Source organism: Haemaphysalis longicornis, unplaced genomic scaffold, assembly GCF_048455015.1.
Source record: "Haemaphysalis longicornis isolate Haplotype H1 unplaced genomic scaffold, Haemaphysalis longicornis Haplotype H1 scaffold_13, whole genome shotgun sequence".
Taxonomy (NCBI): domain Eukaryota; kingdom Metazoa; phylum Arthropoda; class Arachnida; order Ixodida; family Ixodidae; genus Haemaphysalis; species Haemaphysalis longicornis.
The window spans coordinates 17,174,718-17,195,684 of NW_027526233.1; the positions used below are offsets into that span (position 1 = coordinate 17,174,718).

The following is a 20,967-nucleotide window of genomic DNA, read 5'->3' on the forward strand; positions in this document are numbered from 1 at the left end:
ATCATTCGAAGCAGTTGCGCAGACGCAGAAACAATCGGAACATAATAAGTGGAGTTAAAAAGGCAATGAGTAACCACAGAAAGTACAACAATAGAGAATTCTGCACCTTTGAAGTAAAGTTTTACGTTAAAATGTCAGTTTGAATATTTATTGTGTTTTTTGGATAGTGCAGGCAGTGGCCACATTAATTAAAGAGAAGATAATTAAACATAATTACTCATGTTTGGAGGAGCAATACATGGAACAGTGTTGGTTGTAAAGCTGTAATCTTTATATTTTCCAATACTATGAACCTTGGTGACTGGAATAAGAGAATTGGTTTTTTGAAGCATTGCTAGGAACTCATTTTACAGCTCATTAAACTTTGGTGTTTGAAAACGGTTCCTTGCAACTGGTGCCACCAAAGTTTAAAAAGCTGCAATATTAGTTCCTAGTGATGCATCAAAAAACCGGTTCTCGTATTGCACACACCAGATTAGTTTTAAGACGAACACTGTTTACTGTTTGATCAAAATAAAACTAATTACTATCTCTAATTATCTTGGGAGCTAATTGACCGACTCAAAAAATGATGCCACAATTGAAATCAGTGAGGAAAAAGCGGCAAGGCTGACACGTTTCACAGAGTTCACTTTAAAACTAAAAGAAGTGCATACGGTGGCGCCACCGTGCGCACAATCCGTAGTTAAAGGGGGGGGGGTGCGTTTTTTGATGCGGAGTTTCGGAAGTCCCTGCGTCGAAGAGCTCTGGGTTTAACTGCTTCACATGGCGGCTTGACCGTGCAGGGCTGGGCGCTTCTTCCCGGCCAGAAGGAGGGGAAGTCGACTCGAGTCGGCCGTTGGAGCTGCTGTGCCCCGAGGCGGCCGCCAAGCAGCGCGCCCTGTCTACGAGGCTGCAGGCGTCTCCCGAGGACGAGCAGGCCTGGCTGGAGCTGACCGCCTTCCAGGACGAGTTTGTGGCCGCCTTGGAGGAGGCCTCCGGCATGCGACGCACCCTCGGGTCGGTGGCTGCTGCTCTCGTTGCCGTCTTTGGACGACAACCTCCTGAGGGAGGGGCCGGCTGGCAGTTTCATACCAATGTGCTGTAGTAGTGTCTAGGCTAGCGGCGCTTCAGCAAGCATGCCGTCTTGCACGGATTAGCAAGGGTATGCGGTATAACGCCGTAGATACGTTCTCGGTTCGTGCGATTTCCTGGTTAGTATGCTCTCAATTGTGAACACTAAAAAATGCCCCATAGTACGTTTCAGACTGGATTGCACGTTTTCCTGAGTATAACACTTTCCTCTCACATTTTTTTTTTTTTTTTTTGACGTTTCAACGAAGTTCTACTGTTGTAGCTGGAAATTTCGATAGTCTGCCGTCTGAGGCCTCCGGCGAGGTTCTTTTGACGATGAAAGCCTCAGGAAGACGGCACACCAGTCGACTGCAGCGTCCTCTAAGTGAACTGACACTTTTTGCAAAAACTAAATAGGGTAGTTGTTTTGATACCTTTTTGTGGCAATATTATTACGTTCCATGCTTTTTTGGGTCTGAACAAGTTCTTTAGAATTTTTCAGCTATGAACGGCACTCTTGGCGCCTCTGGTCATCTGCCCACTGCCAAGTGCGGATGACCACGGATAAAAGCAGCGGGCAAGCAGACGGCACCACTTTCTCACTTCTAATTGCTAGTAAAAAAATAATTCAGGTGAGAAAAAGTTAGCGAACAAAAAATTTCGCCATAAAAATTTATTATAACGTCAATTTTATCCATAAAAAGGCCCTAATGGCAAATGCAGTGAGTGCACTGCAAGCTGCTCTAAGACACGGTTGACTGGTGCGCTGTTTTTCGCGTGCTTTCATCGTCGCAGTGGGACACTGTTGCAATGGAGAACTGGCCCAGACAGCAGACGAGCCACACTTCGAGGGACTATGGCAACGGTGTTGGCAGAACCGACCACAGCCGAACAATTGCCTCCTTTCCTCCACAATGCAGTGGCTTTTTCCCCCCTCAAAACGAAATCCTGCCAACGCCCCATGGTGTGGCCCGCCAACCGGCTCAAAAGGTGTCTCCTGTGGCAGCAAGAAAAGAGCAGTGTTGTCTTGAACAACCACTTCATTTTGTTGTATTAAAGGAGCCATGAAGACAAAACACAAGTTTGGTTCATTCAAAAGACGGCCTCAATAGACTTCGCTTAGGAAAGAAGGGAATGGCCATGCGACCCACTAGCTCATTTCCCGCAGCAGAACCTATGATGTGCCCAGCTGTGCAATTGGTGGAGGCCGGCAAAAGCAAATGCGAATTAGGCAGAGCTTATAAGCTTGCCGAACGAGCTATTTGCACCCAAATGTAATGCATATCCATTTTACAGCAGTAAGAATGGTGCGGTAAACAGCAAAAGTTACGAAAATACACATAAACAAAGAAGTACCGATGCGCACTGCTGTTGGTACTGCGCGCACTATGCTTGGTTTAGCTGCACAGCAGTCCGATGCTTTGGAGTTGTCTTATACGACGCTAGCCGATTGGCGTAAGTGACGTTGCCTTACGTGACCCTGTTTGTCAAGCATACCTTCTGTTTCACAAAGGGATTACTTTCTACCGTAACAAAAACAAGCCAAATGTAAATACTGTCAAAAACAAAGCAACGGCAGAGGGCTGAGCATGCTAGCGCCATCTGGGAGGTTGGACGGCAAGAGAGGCTGCAGAGCCGAATGACGCAGTGGAAGTTACTTTGTGTACGCGCCGTTATGTCTTCATTGTAGACATCACCAAAACACATGATTTGGCGGGAGAACCAAAATTTTCACATAAATTGGTTGATTTCTCAGTGAATACGGCATTATTTGCTGCCGCATAAGCACTGGGGACGCTGTAAAACAAGAAATCTTCCGAATAAAAGAAATTTGTACTTTGTCTTCATGGCACCTTTAGCATAAGAATAGCAGCTTCGAAGGATTTATTTGTCTGGGATTACTTACAGGCTCCATGCAGAGCAGCTTTTGGACAGTGCAAAAGAGCTTTCGCCTTAGAAATTCCATGGGCATGTAATACACGGAGTTTCTGTAGAGCAGTCCAGAGGCCTGTTGCTGCCGTTGTTTTCGGAGTTCGTCACTCTAATTACGTTAGTTGCAGATCTAGCTTTAATTCTAGCTCTAGTGCCTACAAGTTTTACTATGCAAGCAGCGGACAGATCTTTTTGTGATTGTAGCTCCAGTGTCTACGTGCTTCACTGAAACTCTTAACTGTTGAACAACTTTCAGAGATGTTGTTGACATTCATTTTCATTTCATTTATGGTACCCTGAGGGCTTTACAGCATTGCAAGCATGCTTGGCTGTCTGCCTGGGTTTGTGGAGAGAGTTTTTTCTGTTTTTTTTTTTAAGGGGACAGTTGGGTCTTTGGGTCCGAAAAACGGTGAAACAAAGCGTTTTCGGAAAAATGGCATTTTCAGCCTCCACGCCCATTTTTCTATCAGTCTGTAAATTTCCTCATCAAAAGGCACCACATTTTGTTGTTATTATATTATAATAGCATTTTAAAGTGCACTCTACAGCTCAGTTAGCGCAGAATTCGATGGTGAAACGGCACTTTTCTTGCAATGCAAAGCTAGCATTTCGTCCTCAGATATCTCGGCACCCAGAGCAGGCACAACTGTAACTCTTTTTGCTTCTGATACCGAAATGTGTGAAAAATACAATGTAGCGAACAAATTTTTCAAATGGAGGCTTAGGAAAATTATTATTGCGTTCAATTGGCACCACCTGCGATCCATTTCTGGCACAGCGCGGGAGAAGCGAAGTTCACTGTGTTGTAAAATGACCAAAAATAGCTGAATCAAAAAAGTTCTTCCTATGTTGTATTCTTTAGTCATTTGTCTGCCTAGCCACGTGGTAATTGCCATTCTGTATGGAGTGGTTATTTTGTAACTGTGACTCAAAATAATGGCAATTAATCATCAATTAACTCGAAATATAATCAACTTACAAAAAATCTAATGGCAGATGTGAAATCAGCACAAAGAACTCTATAATGCAGTGCATTTTCATTAAAATTGGTTGGTAAATAAAAAAAATAGCTCTAAGACCAGTCTGCCCCCTTAATCTGTACAGATGTTACAGGGATGAGTAATTGTTGTCTGCAATTGTGACAAATTTTCTCTCACTCGGAGAACCCAAAAATCATTTATATCTGAACTGTTCTCATGGACAACAAAACTGACAGCAAAAGTGGCAAGGTAACAAGTGGCCGCTTTCATATTGTCTCGCGTGGCGGAATTGTTGAAGCACGCGTTCGTCTTGCATGATGACTGAAATTCATCGGAAAGTGAAGCCCCAAATTATTTTGCGACCTTTGTCTTTACTTTCAATCTTTCGCTGTTCCTTTTTTTTTTTTTCTTTACTCCACGGGGCTTTCTGAACGGCTTTGCACAGACGTATGGTTTTCACTGCGCGATCTTTAAACCTCCAGTTTCACCTTAGCTGTAAGAACTGCCCGTGCCTCAGTATTGTACACTAAGTGGCAGCCTATTTTTCAGTGCTCGAGTGCGCTGCATCTTTACTGCAAACCAAAGCCACAGTTGACTTTGTTGTTGAAAGTGCCCCCTGTTGTCTTCTTTTTCTTCTTTCTGGGTGCAAAGCCGAGCCAAGGCAATCCGGGAGAAAAAGCTGCAGGTCTTGGAGCAGGGGCTCCTGAAGACCAAGGGATCGGTGCCCCTCCACTTGAACAAGATTCAGGTGAGTGGGATATCCTTTGGTTTGCACATTGCCGCGAACCATGTATAAGTTTATTGTTTGTTTTTGCTGCCCGGCCATGCCCGGCTGTGTTATCTGCGTCCCAAGCGAAGCGCGTCTTCCATTCTTTACTTTCATGCCGCACAGGCTATCTCATTCAGATAAGCAGACTGTCTCGCCCTAATGTCACTAGCCCAGAATGATGTTTGATCTACAATGTTCTGGATGTAAATCGATGCTTCTAGAAACACTCACGTCAAGAGATAAAAGCCTGCAGAGCAGACGCCATGGCACTTGAATCGCCAACACCAGTTTACGCACGTCACTTTGTTGATTGCTGTATCGCTGTCTGTGTATTGTTTGAGTTGTTAGGGGAGCACAAGTTCGCTCCAATAAACTTGTTTTCCTTGAAGACAACAGCGTCGTCTTTGGCTTCGTGACAATATTATGTGGTCACTGTGACGGGCCGTTTTGGGAGGGGAACACTGCTCTTAAAACAGCATCCCTTAATTTTGAAGTAAACTCTGTGAAACTTGCCAGTCTTGCTGCTTATTCCCCACTGATTTTGAATAGGGCATCGTCTTTTGAGTCAGTCAATCAGTTCTTGAGGTAATTATAGAGGTCATTTGTCACTTTCGAGGAGCAATAGACAAAATAGTGTTAGCTACATAGCTGAAATCTCTACATTTTCCGACACTATGAACCCCTGGTGAGTGCAATAAGAGAATCTGTTTTGATGCACTGCTTTGAACCAATGTTGTAGCTCATTGAACTTTGGTGGCACCAGTGGCAAGGAACCATTTTGAGTGCCCATTTCGACACTGAATTTAATGAGCTGTAAAATTAGTTCGAAGCGGTGCATCAAAAAACTGATTCTCTTATTGCACTCACCACGGTTCATAGTATTGGAAAATATAAAGATTACAGTTTTATGACCAACACTGTTTTGTCTATTGTTTTGTGTACTGCCAAGGAACGTAGAAACAATTTGTATACCTTCAAATGTCTAAAGTAATTTTTAGCCTCAGTACAATTGCCTATATATTGTGTGTGTACTTTTTTGTGCATTATTTTCTGGTGATTCAGCCAATAAGCTGTCAATAATTGTACCTTTCACAAAACTACATTTATGTGTTTGGAAGAGCAATCTATAAGCTACAATTTCATGCATAGCACTGCTAAATGTGTCCACTAGCTCGAGAGAAAAAAACGTTTTGTGTAAATGCTCAAAATCTGCTGTTTTTCCGCCTTAACAAAAGATGGGGACTGACCTGATGACATTCTTACGGGAATCACTGATTCGTTACCCACAAGCTTAAAAGGCACCGTGTACTGATATGAAAAGTGTTACAAATCCATACAAATGTTGCCAACAGCATAGTTTGCTTCTCTTAGAAATATATCACTTTACTGAGATAAAAAATGAACAAGAAACGCATATTGGCTTATCCCGTTTTGCTCTAGTTGTCCAGCAAGCGAGAGATTTGTTTCTATACGCCTCGAGATTCGCGATCGCTGCGCCGCCTGCCGCCGCTTCTCCGCGGCGTTTGCGGGATTAGCGCTGCGTGGCTGATAGGTGGTCATGCAGTGTTTTGGTTTTCTTTCGCTTCTCTTTGCCTTTCCGCGCTCTAAACAACTTGTTATGGTGACGTCTGTAAGCTAACTGCACGTTTAGGGCACTTAAAAAAAACAGCTGCGTCTTGGTAGAGCGCTCTAACGCCAACAAGAGCTACCCGGGGAGGCGGTTCTGCGCGCTTCTTGGCCGCTCTTGTGGGCGTCGGCGATGGCAGCAGCATATCACCGCTGTCACCTTCGAACACGTCAGCACAAGTGAATTCTATTTATTGTCGCCTCGTTTAGACCTGATATTGGCACTGTAAAAGGTTTGTTCGTTTTGCAGCGCGGACAACAAATGCGGCTTTGCTTCGAATACGTACGTCGTAGAAAAATATATTTCGGGGATGTGATAACCCAATAGCTGACAAAAACTTGTGCTTTTTATGGAATATAAGCCACGCAAAAATATTAAGTACGGAAAAGAAAATGTTAAGTCAGATATGTGCCCACTCATGCCTTATAGTAAGAACCAAGGTATATGTTAATGAAACCACGGGAAAAGGAATGGTCTGCAAGTAAGGAATAAATAGAATAGTACGGGAATAATAAAAAAAAAAAAACGAGTGCAGCTTCTGAAATGCTAAAGACGTTTGTTTGAGCAAGGTAGTATTCACCAGACCAACTAGATGCGAAATGCACTGATATTTCGCTAGACATGGGCGGGTGGGGGGGGGGGGGGGGGGATGAAGAGGAGGACGCTCAACTATCGTTGTTTACAAATGCGGAGCGAAATCAACGAATGAACGTTTTAGTAATCACACACACAAGCTGCGTGTTCACTTTTCGTTTGTTTTTCGCCTTGAAAAACGGCTGATCACTCGGCGGACTCATTTTTTGAAGAATACTGGGTAGGCAGTTCACAAGCGATACGAGGTGTCGTTGGAAGAGTTGATTGATTGATTGCAGGGTTTAACGCGCCGACGCAACGGAGACGATGAGGCACGCCGTAGTGGAGGGCTCCGGATTAATTTTGACCACCTAGAGCCTTAACGCGCGCCGAAATCTCGTACACACGGGCTCGTTGGAAGAGTGTCGTATCTGATAAGGTTCTCTGATTTCGGTTTATGCTAGATTCTGCAGTCTCCCTGTGTCATGACTCATATGACGGTGTTTCGAAGAAGAGTTTGGTCACGGACGCGGATTACTCTTTAAACCCATCTTCGCACTTCTCGTGGAGGATAAATGTAACAGATGAATCTTTGCGAGCGCTCACCTCGCTCGGGACAAGACGACCCAGCAATAAATTTGTCGTCGTGTGCTGACTCCGGAGTGTAATTTTGCATTATCCATCGTACTTCTTTGGTACAATGTTTGTGAAATTTATGCCGCATAAGCTTGTTCATGGTACTGATCAATAAATGATATGTGATATTGGCAGGCGTAACTTGCGTGCTGTCAGGTATGAGTGCTCCGCTAGATTTTGTAAGTGCACAAAGTCGATTTACATCATAGTGTGTATGGCCGCAACATGACCATCGGAGGAAAGACTGCTTACGGAGACACAGTCACTAAATTTCAGGGCAGCGGAATTGCAATCAGCTGCATGCAAATGCTGGCTTCGGGACGCCGGCCTGTGACACACGCCTGGCGCTCATATAGATCTCACTAATATCGCGTCATAAACGTTTATACTCTCGTGAACATACCACGCTTGCAAACAGAGTGCCTGCTCCACGTTATTCGGTATTTCGAACGCGGACAAACGGTAAATCGCTGTCTTGAACGAGCCCCAAAAGCAACGGCGACAGGGGGGAGTGGGCCGGGGACTCCCGCGCCTGCTTTCGAAACGGGCCGCTAGGGGGATTTCAGTGGCGCCCCTACAGGCCACGCTCGAGGCGTATATTTCAGTGCGGAAGCGGCATATTTCTAAAATCAGCACGCCAGGACATTTGGAGCATTTTCGTGGACCTGCGAAACCTTTCGTATTGGTGCACGATGGTTTTTCAGCCTGTGGGTCATTAAGTAGTAAGCCTTATAGGAATGTTGAGAATTAGCAGGGGCTTAGCTCTGCTATACGTAGTGTGATATACATAGAGGTACACCTCAGATAATAGTATGTAGCGCGAGCTAAGGTTCAGCTGGTTATTCTTAGGCTTCCTGGTTGTCTAGGACTAGCTGATTATCATGCTTACTGCTGCTAAAACGATTTCCTATCCAATCGAACCTAGTCCAGTCCAGTCCAGTCCAGTCCAGTCCAGTCACTGCTCCTCACGCATGCGCAGCACGGCTCTCCTGCAGCCACACGAAACGGCTATCAAGCGGCCCCGGTGAAGCGTCAGACTTGGCTACTGCGCAACGGAGGCGCACAGCTTTGAACACGCCGGCGCCAGTGAGTCGGTTGCGGCTATGACGTGACTCCTCTGGAATGCGCGGACCGGCGAATCTAATACAATCCAACTTAATCCAATCCGATCCATATTCAATCCAAGCCCCAATCCAATCCAAAGATCCTCACGCGTGTGCAGCACGGCCCTTCAAGGTCCACGCGAAACTGCTCAACCTCGGCCAGTGTAGCTTGCGCTACAATGGGGGAGTCCCCCTCGAGTGACGCCCGTAGTCCACCCTCGTCCCCCTGCCCAGGTGCTGCTGGAGGCCGGGGAGGAGAAGCGAGCGTCTGCGGCCTGGGAGGAGCTGCTGCGGGTGCACCCGGGCAACGCGCGGCTCTGGGTGGAGCACGCCCGCTTCCTGCAGGCCGAGACCACCCTGTCGGGCTTCGAGGCCGGGGTGGCCGGCCGCGGGTACCTGCGCGCCCTGGCCTGCTTCCGGGACATGCTCGAGGGCCGGCGGGCCACCAGGCGCCAGCCGCTGGACGTCGAGAGGAACATCCTCGGTGGGTGGTGCCGTCTGGCCTCGCTACCGACTAACCCACCTAGCCCGGTGGGCCAATGTTGAGGGGAACATCTGCACTGGATGGTGGGGGGAGCTGCCATCTTACCTCGCTACTGACTAGCCTAGCCCAGTGGGCTAATGTTGAGAGGAACAGCCTCGGTAGATGAGGCAGTTCTCATCCTATTCCTCTGCCAACTAGCCAAAACCAACCAGTATCAAAAGAACCCCTTAGCTGAGCAGGGACGCTCTTATTTTACTGTGTTACCAACTAGCCGGGCCAGTCGTCGCCGTGGAGTTGTGTTGTACGCGTTTTTGCGTTCGTCAGCTCGATGGGAGTCTCAGATTCGCGGTCCGCCGCCCACCTGGACTTTGACTTGTTGAGGTTGGCGTTCTGCTGCCGCATAGGGCAGTCGAAGGTTAACTCCCGCCTGCCAGGACCTGCCTGCTTGCTTGCGTCTGTTCACCAAGTGGTCTGGCTTGCCGGCTGACCTTTGCACATCAAGCGGCGTCAAACGGGGGCTAAGAATAAAAAAACGTTGAGACGAGGTGGCGAAGTGGTGTAAAAGATGTGGAAAGCGCCGCTTTATCCCCGCTAGGGTCCGTCGTATGAAGCAGACCACGTGCACCCAAGCATTATGTAAACAGGATTTTTAATGCAGTTTCTATGGGGAGTTTGCCGGGACCATTGTGACCCGTTGTTAAGAAGCGGGTCGTCGTAAAACCGGGGGTCATATCAGCAGGTTTCCACTATATTTGGAGAGCTGTATCTTCGCCACGGTGCCACCAGGCGCGGCCATTTTGGTACCATTCCTCTTTCTGGTTCCAGTCATCTCTTACTTTTGTCCATTCACAAATGCATGTACGGCAGGAAAAAAAGACATACAAATGAAGCCAGAAATGGATGCTGAAGTGCAATTGGCCCTCCGGTCGAGGCGCGCTGAAGCGACTCCCCCCTCCCCGTTTGGGCATCACTGTGGCAACACAAGATGGCGGCCGCCTGAACTGCATAGTGCGCGTTTCTGAGCTCATTTTCGCTGCTTCACCCGGCCAAGTTTCTGTTCAGTCATTTTATCTGCTGTGGTATTCAACACGGACGTTGTCACGATGGAAATGCCTGAGATCACGAGCCAGATAATGGAAAGTTGCGTGACTCAAAAGGCAGAGGTCATCAAACACTTCGTGGTGCGTGTTACTTTACCGTGGTGTGTGCGCTTGTGATAGCAGTTCGTCAAGTGAACTTTTAGTCTGATTTGCAATTTCTACACGCTTAGTCATTGCTATGTTTGACAGTAGGCTCGCTAGCCTTGGGAAAGAAACGGGCGACTCGAAAGCTGCGGCGCACACTGCATTGCCACTGGAACATCACCTGACTGTGCACCCGGCTACGATTGAATGCCAGCAGCTGTAATTAATGCCTGCAACGTTAGATGTATTCTTAAAAGCGACTGGACGAGCCATGTCAGGGATAATGAAAGTATGATATGTTACGGTAGACATGTGTCACAGTGTGAGCGAGCCATATCGTCTTTTTTTGCGCAACGTTTCCCGTGCACTTCTAGTAATCATGCACACAGGGCTGAGTTTGGAATAAAAACTTGTTTACAGCGTTAAAAATGTGCCTTACTGTCGCAGCATATGACAGATTGAATTTTTTAAGGAAATAATTAATACCAATGCATACATCTGGAGTTTAGTGCATACTGGCTGTGCTGCTAGGAATACATATTGGATGGTGCGCCATCAAGCCCGAAAGTTTCCTGTGGCTGCAAAAAAAAAAAAAGATGACCAGTGGTGTTGTAAAAGATTACTTAGAGTTGCTTTATCAGTACAAGAGCAGAGGTGCAAACTATTATTTTTTGTCAGAGATTGATTAGAAACTGCATATGAAATGGGCGAGAAAAAATGTTTTCTTTTTCTTTTTTTTAGTAACAATTTTGTTGTAACTTTGTTGTACCCTTGTTTTACCTTTGAACATGCGGCACCTTTCCTCCTTGGACCTTAAATCGTTCGCAGTATATGGTAATTAAAAAAAAAGTAACCCTTTTTTTATTGTGGCCTGAGGAGCAAAAACAAGGCATGTGGCAACCCAAGCCAAAATGAGAGGAACGCGTCTAGTTGCTATGGCGGTGCCCACGACAGTGCATGATTGCAGCTACAGATTTCCCTTTGGCATATATTAGTACGAAACCTTATGGTGTGTGGTACCCCGAGTGACGCCAGGGCCTTCCCCTCTCCCCCTTGCTGTTCCTTTCTTCATCCCTCGCACTACCCACAAGTGCATCGTGTGTTGGATCTTAGGGGCGTACTAAAGTGCAAGCCAGGCTGGGATCAGCGTCTGCGGTGCCTCAGCTCAAGCCCGAACCTTTCGCTCCTCCCTTCCCAGAGGTGTGCCGTCAGTACGGCGTGTTCCTGTGCCAGGCGGGCCAGTGGGAGCGGGCGGTGGCCACCTGCCAGGCCCTGGCCGAGCTCAGCCTGCGCTGCCCGCCCCAGCTGCAAGGGGAAGCCTCGCTGGACAGCGCCCTGGCCCTGCTCGAGCCCTTCTGGGACAGCGGGGTGGCCCGCTTCGGTGACACGGGCGCTCGCGGCTGGGCGCACCTGATGCAGCTCAGCGCCGAGCAGGCGGCGGTGGAGGCGGCCAGCCAGGGCGGGCAGAGGGGTGAGCAGCGGTGGCTCTTGTCCCTCTGGGCTTCGGAGGGGAGTGCGGGTGCAGTGTTGTTTTGTTTTTGCTTTATTAGCAGCGGAGCTGTTGTATGTCGCACCTTTTTGAAAGTGCGCCGGAGGCCGCAGGGTCCCAGACTTGCCGATTGAGAGTGCAGTGGTCTCGCAGGGGCGGGTTCCCCTACCTCCCATTGCCGACGTTCAACTGCAGACTCGTAGAATTTGCGTAATGACGGTGCTGCCATTTTTTGGGTGAGTGCCCGTTGATGTTCGAAACAACACACGAGAGCCACAGCTCCGCCGCTTAATAAGCAGATTCCACACTGCTTCTATCTGGGCTTAATTTCATCTTAGTACCGTAAGGGCATTGATGAACACTGCGTAAGGCAGGGAGGTGATTAAAACAAAGAACACAATGCAGTACCGTATTTACACGATTGTAGGTCGACCCCTTTTTTCAAATTTGACAATCCAATGTTGGGGGGTCGACTTAGAATCGAAGTCGAACCGTTTACCGCTAGTAACAGCAAGAGAAACGAGAAATCGGGGGTGCTACGAGGTGGGGACAGCTTTGAACCCTCGTTCCCATAATTATGGTCTAAACTATGAACCGCATGGGGCGTCTTCTGCTCGTGAAAATGCGCCGCACTGACGCTGCCGCGAATACCACCCGCATGCTGCGCGCTACGCGATCAGCGGCGGCAACATGGCGGCACCATTCGCGAAGAGGTGCGTGTAGCTCCAGCAACCGCTTCTAACCGCTCTCTAAAATATCACTGAAGGCACAAACGAAGACGTTTGTACAGGAAAGGAGCTGATAATGCGGTCGAAAACGACACTATAAAGTATTATCCGCACCGCTAGGGAAAGCGCCAATCAAATATCCGTCACCGTGGTAAGCCTAAACATCTCCGGCGGCGCCAGCCGGCTGTCCCGAGCGCTATCAAACTTCCACCATGAAGAGCGCGCGTCGTCACGCTCCTCCCGTTGCCGCGCTCGGCGCGCGTTTTACCGAGGTAGAACTGGTAGAATTTAAAAGCAGTAGAAGGTGCCGCGCGCGCGGAATCGTCGCCGCGGGCGTGAAAAAGTCGCCCGCGGAACGCCGACGCGCACTAATCGCGTGCAAAAACGCGTCAAGAAGTGTTTTATTCAACTCTAATAAACAAAATGAGTATTAGCGAATCCCTTGATTCAATGCGCGGCGCTAACGTAGCCCATATCATATCCCATTGTCCAGTACACTTCCGAACGCGTTGGTGAGAGGTTAGTCGCTCAAAAGTAAATCGCGCACGGCCGCTTCCGTCAGCCGCCATGTTTGTTTTGGTATCGCGCGGCAGTGGCCGCTGCTGGTCGCTTCGATGGTTGTCATCTCGCAGCGAATGTGTTCTTCCCACTCAACTCACAGCGAATGGTTGGGTGCATGGAGGAAAAAAAAGCTTAGGAGAGGCCCCCAGCTATCCCCGCGCATTGGCAAAAGTGTGGAGGAAGTCACGTGTTTTCGGCGGCCATTGGAAGTCGCGTAGCAACGGCGTCCTAGCAACAGCCCACCCGCCGTTCGCCAGTCATGGAGGAAAGGCAGCGCCTGCCTTGTCGTCCGATTGCGAAGATTGCTGCTTCGCTTTGCTGCGCTGTGGTCTTGCGGAACTCGAAAAGGATGCTGCGAGTTGCGACAGCTGAGCCGATGTGAATATGTCGTTTAATTTCTACTTGCAAGTGCACCTTTTACCGCGTCAAGCTATTGCTCCGGTCGCGATCACGACGCGCCTATTGAAGTGCAGATATCGTGAACGCGCCGTCCCGTCGTACGCGCGGACACCCGTCTGGTAGATTTTTGGGAAGTGATACACGGTGTGCAGTACGTAGGCGACTTGCAACCGAACGATTCGCAACTCAATTTTTTGGTTATCGCCGCCGCAATATATAGTTTGCTAGGCCGGCAATGCGCGGCAGTGCTTTTGCAACTGTTACAAGGTAGATTCCCAGTTGATATAATTCCATCGTCCTATTACCTTAGTAGGCGTCCGTCTGTTGACTGGAAGAGTGCTGGATCTGGAATCTGGATCTTTTTGTGGTCTCGCTCTGGATTTCGCTTTTCAACGCTTCATACTGCGAGGTTAGTGTATGAACGTTTTCAACTAATATCACCTTGAATTTATTGACACTGAGACAAGTTGAAACTTGGCGACAAAACGTTTATTGACGCCACCCACCCTCTCATTTTTTTTTACTCAATAAAACGTTTTGCCTCCTCCTCCTGCTCCTCCTCCTCCTCCTCCTTCGCAAAAAATTCTATCGAAGGCACGCGAACAACGGTAAAAACATTCCACAATTTTTTAGCGTGAAATCTGCACGAAGTACTGCTTACCTATATATATAGAACGGCCGTTTAATTGACTAGTCATCTCTGGGATTGCCAGTGAAACTGCAACGCAAACTTGGGCACTTTCCAGTCCGGTAGCCGCACGGCGTTCGCCCACTGTTTGCGGCGTTCTCCATAGCTTGGGAACCTATAAACGGCGGCGATTGCAAACAAAGGATGAATGCACACCAATGTACAGCAATACTTGTCAGCGGAATGATGCACTAACCGGTGGAAAGTGACGCCCAATTCCTTGGGTACCGATCGCGACTTGCAGCCTGGCACCGAGCATTGCGGCATTGTTAGAGCGAGCCGCTTCGCAAACCTGCTGCGGCCACACTGAAGACGTGTAACAGTGTAACCGCGCGTTTAGGTTCACGGTCACGCGCTGAAAAACGGCCTTCTACCTGCCTATCAGCTGATTTCCGCCGGCTCGGCGCTGGCAGATGCAGACGACAAGAGAGGCGATACAGGACGGAGGAGGCGGAGAAGGTGCACCGAGAGAGAGAGGCAAAAAGAGTCCGCCAATGGCATGGAGGGCCAATGGTCCGCCATTCGACTTACAGAAATGGCGTTTCCGGCTGCGCTGGGTGTGACGTCAGGGCCTCTCCTAAGCTTTTCTTTCCTCCATGGTTGGGTGCTTATACAAAAGCTTTTTTTTCTTAACATCTACAGCGCATACCGCGAGCGCACGGCTCTTGCGGGAGCATCGATCATTGATGGTAGAGCCGCGGTGTGGGTTGACGGAGGAGCTTCTCTTTGTGCGTGGTCTCCACAATCTGCTGCCGGCGGCGCCTGCGCGATTTGCTGCCGGCGGCATAGAGATAATATACTGATATAGCAAATTGCGGAGGCCCTGCTTTGTGATACAATTTTCTAGGCGGCGCTCGCATTTTTTTTTTTTTTTGAGACGCAATTTTGGGGGGTCGACCTACATTCGAGTCGACTTACAATCGTGTAAATACGGTAGTACAGTTCAACGTGCAGTGACTTACAGGGTACCCTATTTTACTATCTCTCTTGTTTTTTTTTTGTCACTGGTTTTACACATTGTCTTGGGTGAGGTTCTTTTGTCACTGTGAGACAGACGTGTCCTTCATCCTAGAATGCTAAGGTGTGGGGGGATGTGTTCTCTTCGCTGTCGTCTTTCGTCGACATTTGCCGCCCCTGCCATGTCACTGCCTCTGCTCCCACCCCACAGTGAACGCAGAGAATGTCTGCTGAATTCAGCTTACTTCTCTCGCATTCCACTCCTTGCAGGCTGTCTCCTGGAACCTTTCCGTACTTTTCAACTTCTTGGAATGTCCCCACGAGGTCTAGGCTAGGGTTTTAGCCCCCTGTAGTATCTATGAGTCAAAACAATTGTTTCAATGCATATTTTTTTGTTTGCTGTCGCAAATTTCGAGCACACGTGTACTTCCAATTGAGATGGCACTACTGATACTGCTTATGTATTGATGCTTTGCCTTGAGCATTCCTAATGTTGTATTGTTGCTCAACGATGTCAACAAGTTTGAATTACCGTATTTTCGCACGTATAACCCGCACCCCCACTTTCCGTCGACGAAGAAAAAAAATATATCCCCGCGTATTGCCCGCATATTTCATATACATATAAAAAAATGGACTAAAGCTACTACTCAAGCAACATTACACATTTGCTTATGCAAAAGAACTTACCTAGCTGACTACGTAAGTAGAGGACTTGCCGCATAACTTTTTCCATGTTAGTATATTGTGGACCTATGGGTGCAAAATAAGCACTGTCAGTGGGGTAACAGAGGCTTGTTGCTAGTACTGCTGTAGGAGCATCACGGCCCAATGCGCATTGCAGTGAAGCAGCACCACAGGAAATACCTCGCATATAATCTGCACTTCTACATCACGCGTGAAATTTTCAGTTTTGGTGCGGGTTATACGCGCAAAAATACGGTATGTTACCATATTGGGTGGTTTGGAAATGTTTTGCTTGACAAACTTCTCTTCACAGAATTCTTTTAAGTTTTTTCGGAGTGGCTGAATGGAGAGAGAGACAGACAGACCAAAATTTTTGTGTTTAAGGCACCCAAGAAAGTCTGCCATCTTTAATAACGTGCTGTATTTACTTGCGTAATGAACTCACCTTATTTTATTTTTATTTTTATTTTTTTCAGAAAATTAGCCATGAATTTGGGGGAGGGTTCAGTACGCGGGAAAAAGTTGCAACATGTATTTAAAAGTTGAAGTTTCATACAATCAGGATGGTAAGAGAAGCTTTGTCAAAGTCTTAACCATTCTAGCAAAAACACCACGGCAACTATGTAATGAATTTTTTCATTCACAACATGCTAGTGGCCCCCCAGTCGCAATTGGAGGTGCTTCGTGTTTATTGTCGGCCCACAGCGCATCGTCTTGTGTGCCGTCAAGGCCCTCGAAAACTTCTTTTCCGACACCGGAAAACTTCCCTTCTTTGGGCCCACGAAACACACGGCACAATGCAGATGTATTGGTGCAGTCACACCACATGAGAGCTTGAACACACTCTGCTTGATGAAGCAGAGTGGGATGAATGTTCTTAACTGAGATGTCCTCAGTTGGGTGCCACAAAGCAGTGTTTGAAGGCGAAAGGGCCTTTTATTAGATACCTCCACAAGACCTTGCGTATCGGTATAGGGTGCTATGCAATCACCACTACGAGCATGTCTTTCCTTGGCTGCTTACATGTGGGAATTTTGGTCTGTCGGTCTGTCCCTAGATTGGTTCTGGCCAAAAGTTAAAGGGAACACTTGAATAAAATGGCTATGTAGGCAAAGTGATTCCAAACCACTAAGCGTTGTAGCATACTCTGTACTTGAGAACATTGGTGTGGCAAAAAGGAAACAGGCATAGGTATTTGGAGCAGATTGTCAATAAATAACTGGCAGTGGCAGTAATTTTCTTAAAATCAAGAATAGATACGGGTGTAATCTCTGCTATAGCAAACTATACAAAAAACACTTTCAAAACAATATCTTGACCCCAAAATACAAAAAGGGCTGGCGCTGTAGAATTGGGCTTGTGGCTTGCAACAGTAACAGCAGTTCCCGGCAGGTGGCGTAGCAACAGCGTGAGCGCAGTAAAATTGAATTCCGAAACCTTCGTTGCGTTTGTCTCGGGAAGACGGAGACAGGAGAGCAAGAGTGAAAGGAAGGGGCGCAGGGAGTGGGGAGAGATTTATGTGGCAGGGCCGACTGCAACTGGCGTCGAAAGACGACAGTTGCAGTGAAGCAATCAGATGCGGGGCCATTTTCTTTTTAGGTGCGGAGCACCTTAGGACCTCACAGTGTCTGTCTGCGTACGTGCGCATAGCATTTACAATCGCAAAAAGTCACACAGGCAGTGACAGGATTTCAGCCTGTGTCTGGTAGACAGACAGAGTTAGTGTCAGTTGTCTCACCCATTGGGCTATGACCGTGAGTTAGTACGTGAAAGTCAAACGGCTTACTCCCTCGCCTGTAACGGCGCTGAGTGCATTAGGATCTCCCAGTGTCCTTCCGTGTCCATCCGTGCGCACAAGGTGCAACTCACGGCTCAAATCAAATGATGGGCGGGGTGCAAATCGGGTGTCACTCGGGTCACAACTTGGATGTCATTTCGAGTCCCCGTACTCTGCACCGCCACCATCATCCGTGGACTGGAAATGCGGCCATTTTCTTTTTTTTTTTTTTCTTTTCTTTCTCCAGGGCAGTGTAAGGTGTTGAACATCAAGAGTATGAAGTCTTCCTCTGTAAATAGCCTTTCCGTACGGGGCGAGAGTAACACACGAAGCGCCACAGATGGACAGACGAGTTTCCTCTGTGAGTGTCCATATAGGAAGGCTTCTGCGCTAAAGAAACAAGTTGGGGTGCCCTTGCTTTCCTGCGTGCAGACGACGGCGACTGCCAGGCCCAGGAGGATGAGATCGTGGCACAACAGGGGGCGAGCCTGGCGGAGACGTGGCTGCGGCTGGAGAGCCTGCGCGACCTGTGCCAGTGGCGCCCCTACCGGCCGGACCTCTCGTCCGAGGAGGTGACCTCGGAGGACCCCGAGCGCATGGTGCTCTTCGAGGACGTGGGACCTGCCCTGTTTCGCCTCAGGGAGCCCGCCGCCAGGCTGCAGCTCTTCCGGGTGTGGCTGTCCCTCCTCACGGGTGTAGACCCCGAGGTGAGCGGAATTTCCCCCCGACTCACCGTGGTTACAGTGTGCTAGAAGGTAAAGGTGTGTTGTTCGGGGGAAAGACCAATGGAGAGCACCAATGGCTTTTGCGTTGAAAAAACTGCACGTCGCACAGGCGTTCCCCAGAGAACTCCTGTTGCAGCCAGCGCCACCTATGAGTTAATCAAATTAAGCAATTATTTGACAAGTTTTATAGAACTTTATTTAATGAAATGAAGAAACAAGACTCTTTAGGACAATACATAAGGATTATTTTAGCAAAGAAAACTTGTGCAACCAACAGGTGAGCAGCGGCCACCAGGGGCGCTGCTTCCAACAGGAGTTCCTCAGCAGAACTTTTCATTGCAGAAGGGACCCCTTTAACTGGCCCCAAACGTACGATACACCTCTCTCTTTTAGCGCACTGTACCTTGGTTGAGCCCGAGGACAGTGCAGATTCAATTCACAGCCGCGAAGGCTGCTGCTTTTGAGATGGAGGCGAAAAGCAGAAACTTTTATGTGTTGAGATTTCAACACGCGTTAAAAGGACAGACAGCCAATTTTTGTCGAGTATGTTTTCTCTGTCCTAAATGAAAGGGCATCACTGAAAACAACCTTGCCCTGGAACTTTTCAAATCGGAATTTTTACATCTACCAGCCATACATGGCCTGCGAGAAGGAATGTTGGCAACCATGACACACTTTTAACGGCTTTTTAAGGATTTACCTTGGAGTATTGAGTATTGTAATCCGACTGCATTGAAAGGCGATAAGTACTTGAAAATGACCCCCGTTATTCACTAGTGAGCTTCAGTCCGGAGAAAGAGTACGGTAGCTTTATTTCGCCACAGCTTATTTCTGGTCCCCCCCCCCGTCTAACAAGTGACCTGGCATTTTCAGCCAGTTTCTTGCAGTTTCGGGAATGGTTGGATGATCATGGCATACCGAAACTTCTGGAAACTGGCTGATTATGTCAGGTCCACTTGTTAGACGGGGGGGGGGGGGGGGGGGGGGACCTCCAGAAATAAGCTGTGGCCGAATAAAGCTACCGTACTCTTTCTCTGAACTGAAGCTCACTAGTGAATAAGGGGGGTCAATGTCGAGTGATTATCGGCTCTCAACGCTGTTAGATTACAAAGCTGACAGCATAATTTGGTACTCTATTTGCTGGGAGCCTTTTGAACAAGAAAACTTGGTGCTATTGCCGCATAACCACGGACCGGATGCCTTTTTGTCAAGTGTAGCAGCCACACCCCCCTTCGGAAAAAATGTCGTCAAAAATCCCAGCATCACTGGAGTGGGAAAATTTAAGGGGGGACGCGGCTTTCAACTTCAGAAAAATGACCAAGACATCGTTTTTTTGAAATCCACATATTCGGCTTCTATGTTTCCTAATCTGTATGTCTGCGAAGTTTTTCCGCTGAAAAGCGTCGCAAAGTGGCATAAAAAAATAGTTTTGCCAGGCGCGGTGACAAACTATCAGCGCAAAAGGGCGAAAAAACGGCGATTTTCGGAGCGCTGTATCTCCGCAACGGTGCCATCGGGCGCGGCCATTTTGATATCGTTAGATCGGCCGAGCGTTCATCTTTCCGGTTCCCCGCGTCTCTTTTATCTTCGTTCATTCACAAACGCACGAACAGCAGAAAAGAAATGACGCACAAACGAAGCTAGAAATAGATGCTGAAGCGCTATTCGTCCTCCGGTCGGGCCGCGCCAAGAGGGCCCTCCTGATTGGGTGTCGCGGCGCAATGCAAGATGGTGGCCGCCAGAACTGCATAGCGTGCGGTTTGAGTTCATTTTCGGTGCTTCGCTCGGCCAAGTTTCTATTCAATCGGTGGTATTCAGCACGGACGTTATCGCGATAGGAATGCCTGAGATCACGAGCCAGATTACGGGAAGTTGTGTGGCTCGAAAGGCGGAGGTCATCGAACGCTTCGTGGGGCGCGTGACTCTACCGTCGCCAGACCCCGGAGGGTGACGCGGTGTGCGCGCTTGCGATAGCGGTTCGTGAAGTGAACTTTTAGTCGAATTTGCGATGTTTACACGCTTAGTTATTGCTGTGATTTGATTGTGGGCTCACTAGCCTTGGGAAAGAAACAGTCGACGCGTCAAACGCTGCGGCGCGCACGGCATAGCCGACGCGCATTGCAGCATCACATGTCTACGCAACCGGTTACAATTGAACGCCAGTAGTTGTAATTAATGCCTGCGGCGTTAGATTTAATCTTAAAAGCGACCTGACAAGCCATATCAGGGATAATCAAAGTACGATATGTCGCGGTAAGCGTGCGCTGCGATGCGCGCGAGCCATATCGCCTTTCTTGCGCAACGTTTCCCGTGCGCTTCTAATAATCATGCAAACAGGTTTGATTTAGGAATATAGGAATAAAAATATGTTCTCTGCGTTAAAAATTTACCTTACTGTCGCAGTATTTAACAGTGATTTTTGTAGGGAAATGATTGGCACCAATGCATATAATCATGGCTTAGGGCATACTGACTGTGTTGCGAGAAATGTTGGATGCTGTCAAAAGTAGTAAAAAAAAAACCCTTCCATCAAAGTTGGAGTTATGCACAGTATTATACCAAGCTTCAAAGTAGTTCGTTTGCACCCTTATGGTATGCAAACTTTTGGCAATGAA

At 48.1% G+C, this 20,967-nt stretch overlaps 1 protein-coding gene across 1 annotated transcript in view; it reads left to right on the forward strand.

Annotated features, from left to right (window-relative positions):
- Nucleotides 1–20,967, forward strand: part of LOC144164259 (nuclear exosome regulator NRDE2-like) — a 99,474-nt gene that overhangs the window by 32,917 nt on the left and 45,590 nt on the right. The window contains exons 6-10 of the mRNA XM_077694775.1: nt 786–999; nt 4,617–4,713; nt 8,908–9,157; nt 11,540–11,812; nt 18,060–18,334. Of these exons, the coding sequence (XP_077550901.1) occupies nt 786–999; nt 4,617–4,713; nt 8,908–9,157; nt 11,540–11,812; nt 18,060–18,334 (1,109 nt within the window). The remainder of the gene's footprint in view (nt 1–785; nt 1,000–4,616; nt 4,714–8,907; nt 9,158–11,539; nt 11,813–18,059; nt 18,335–20,967) is intronic.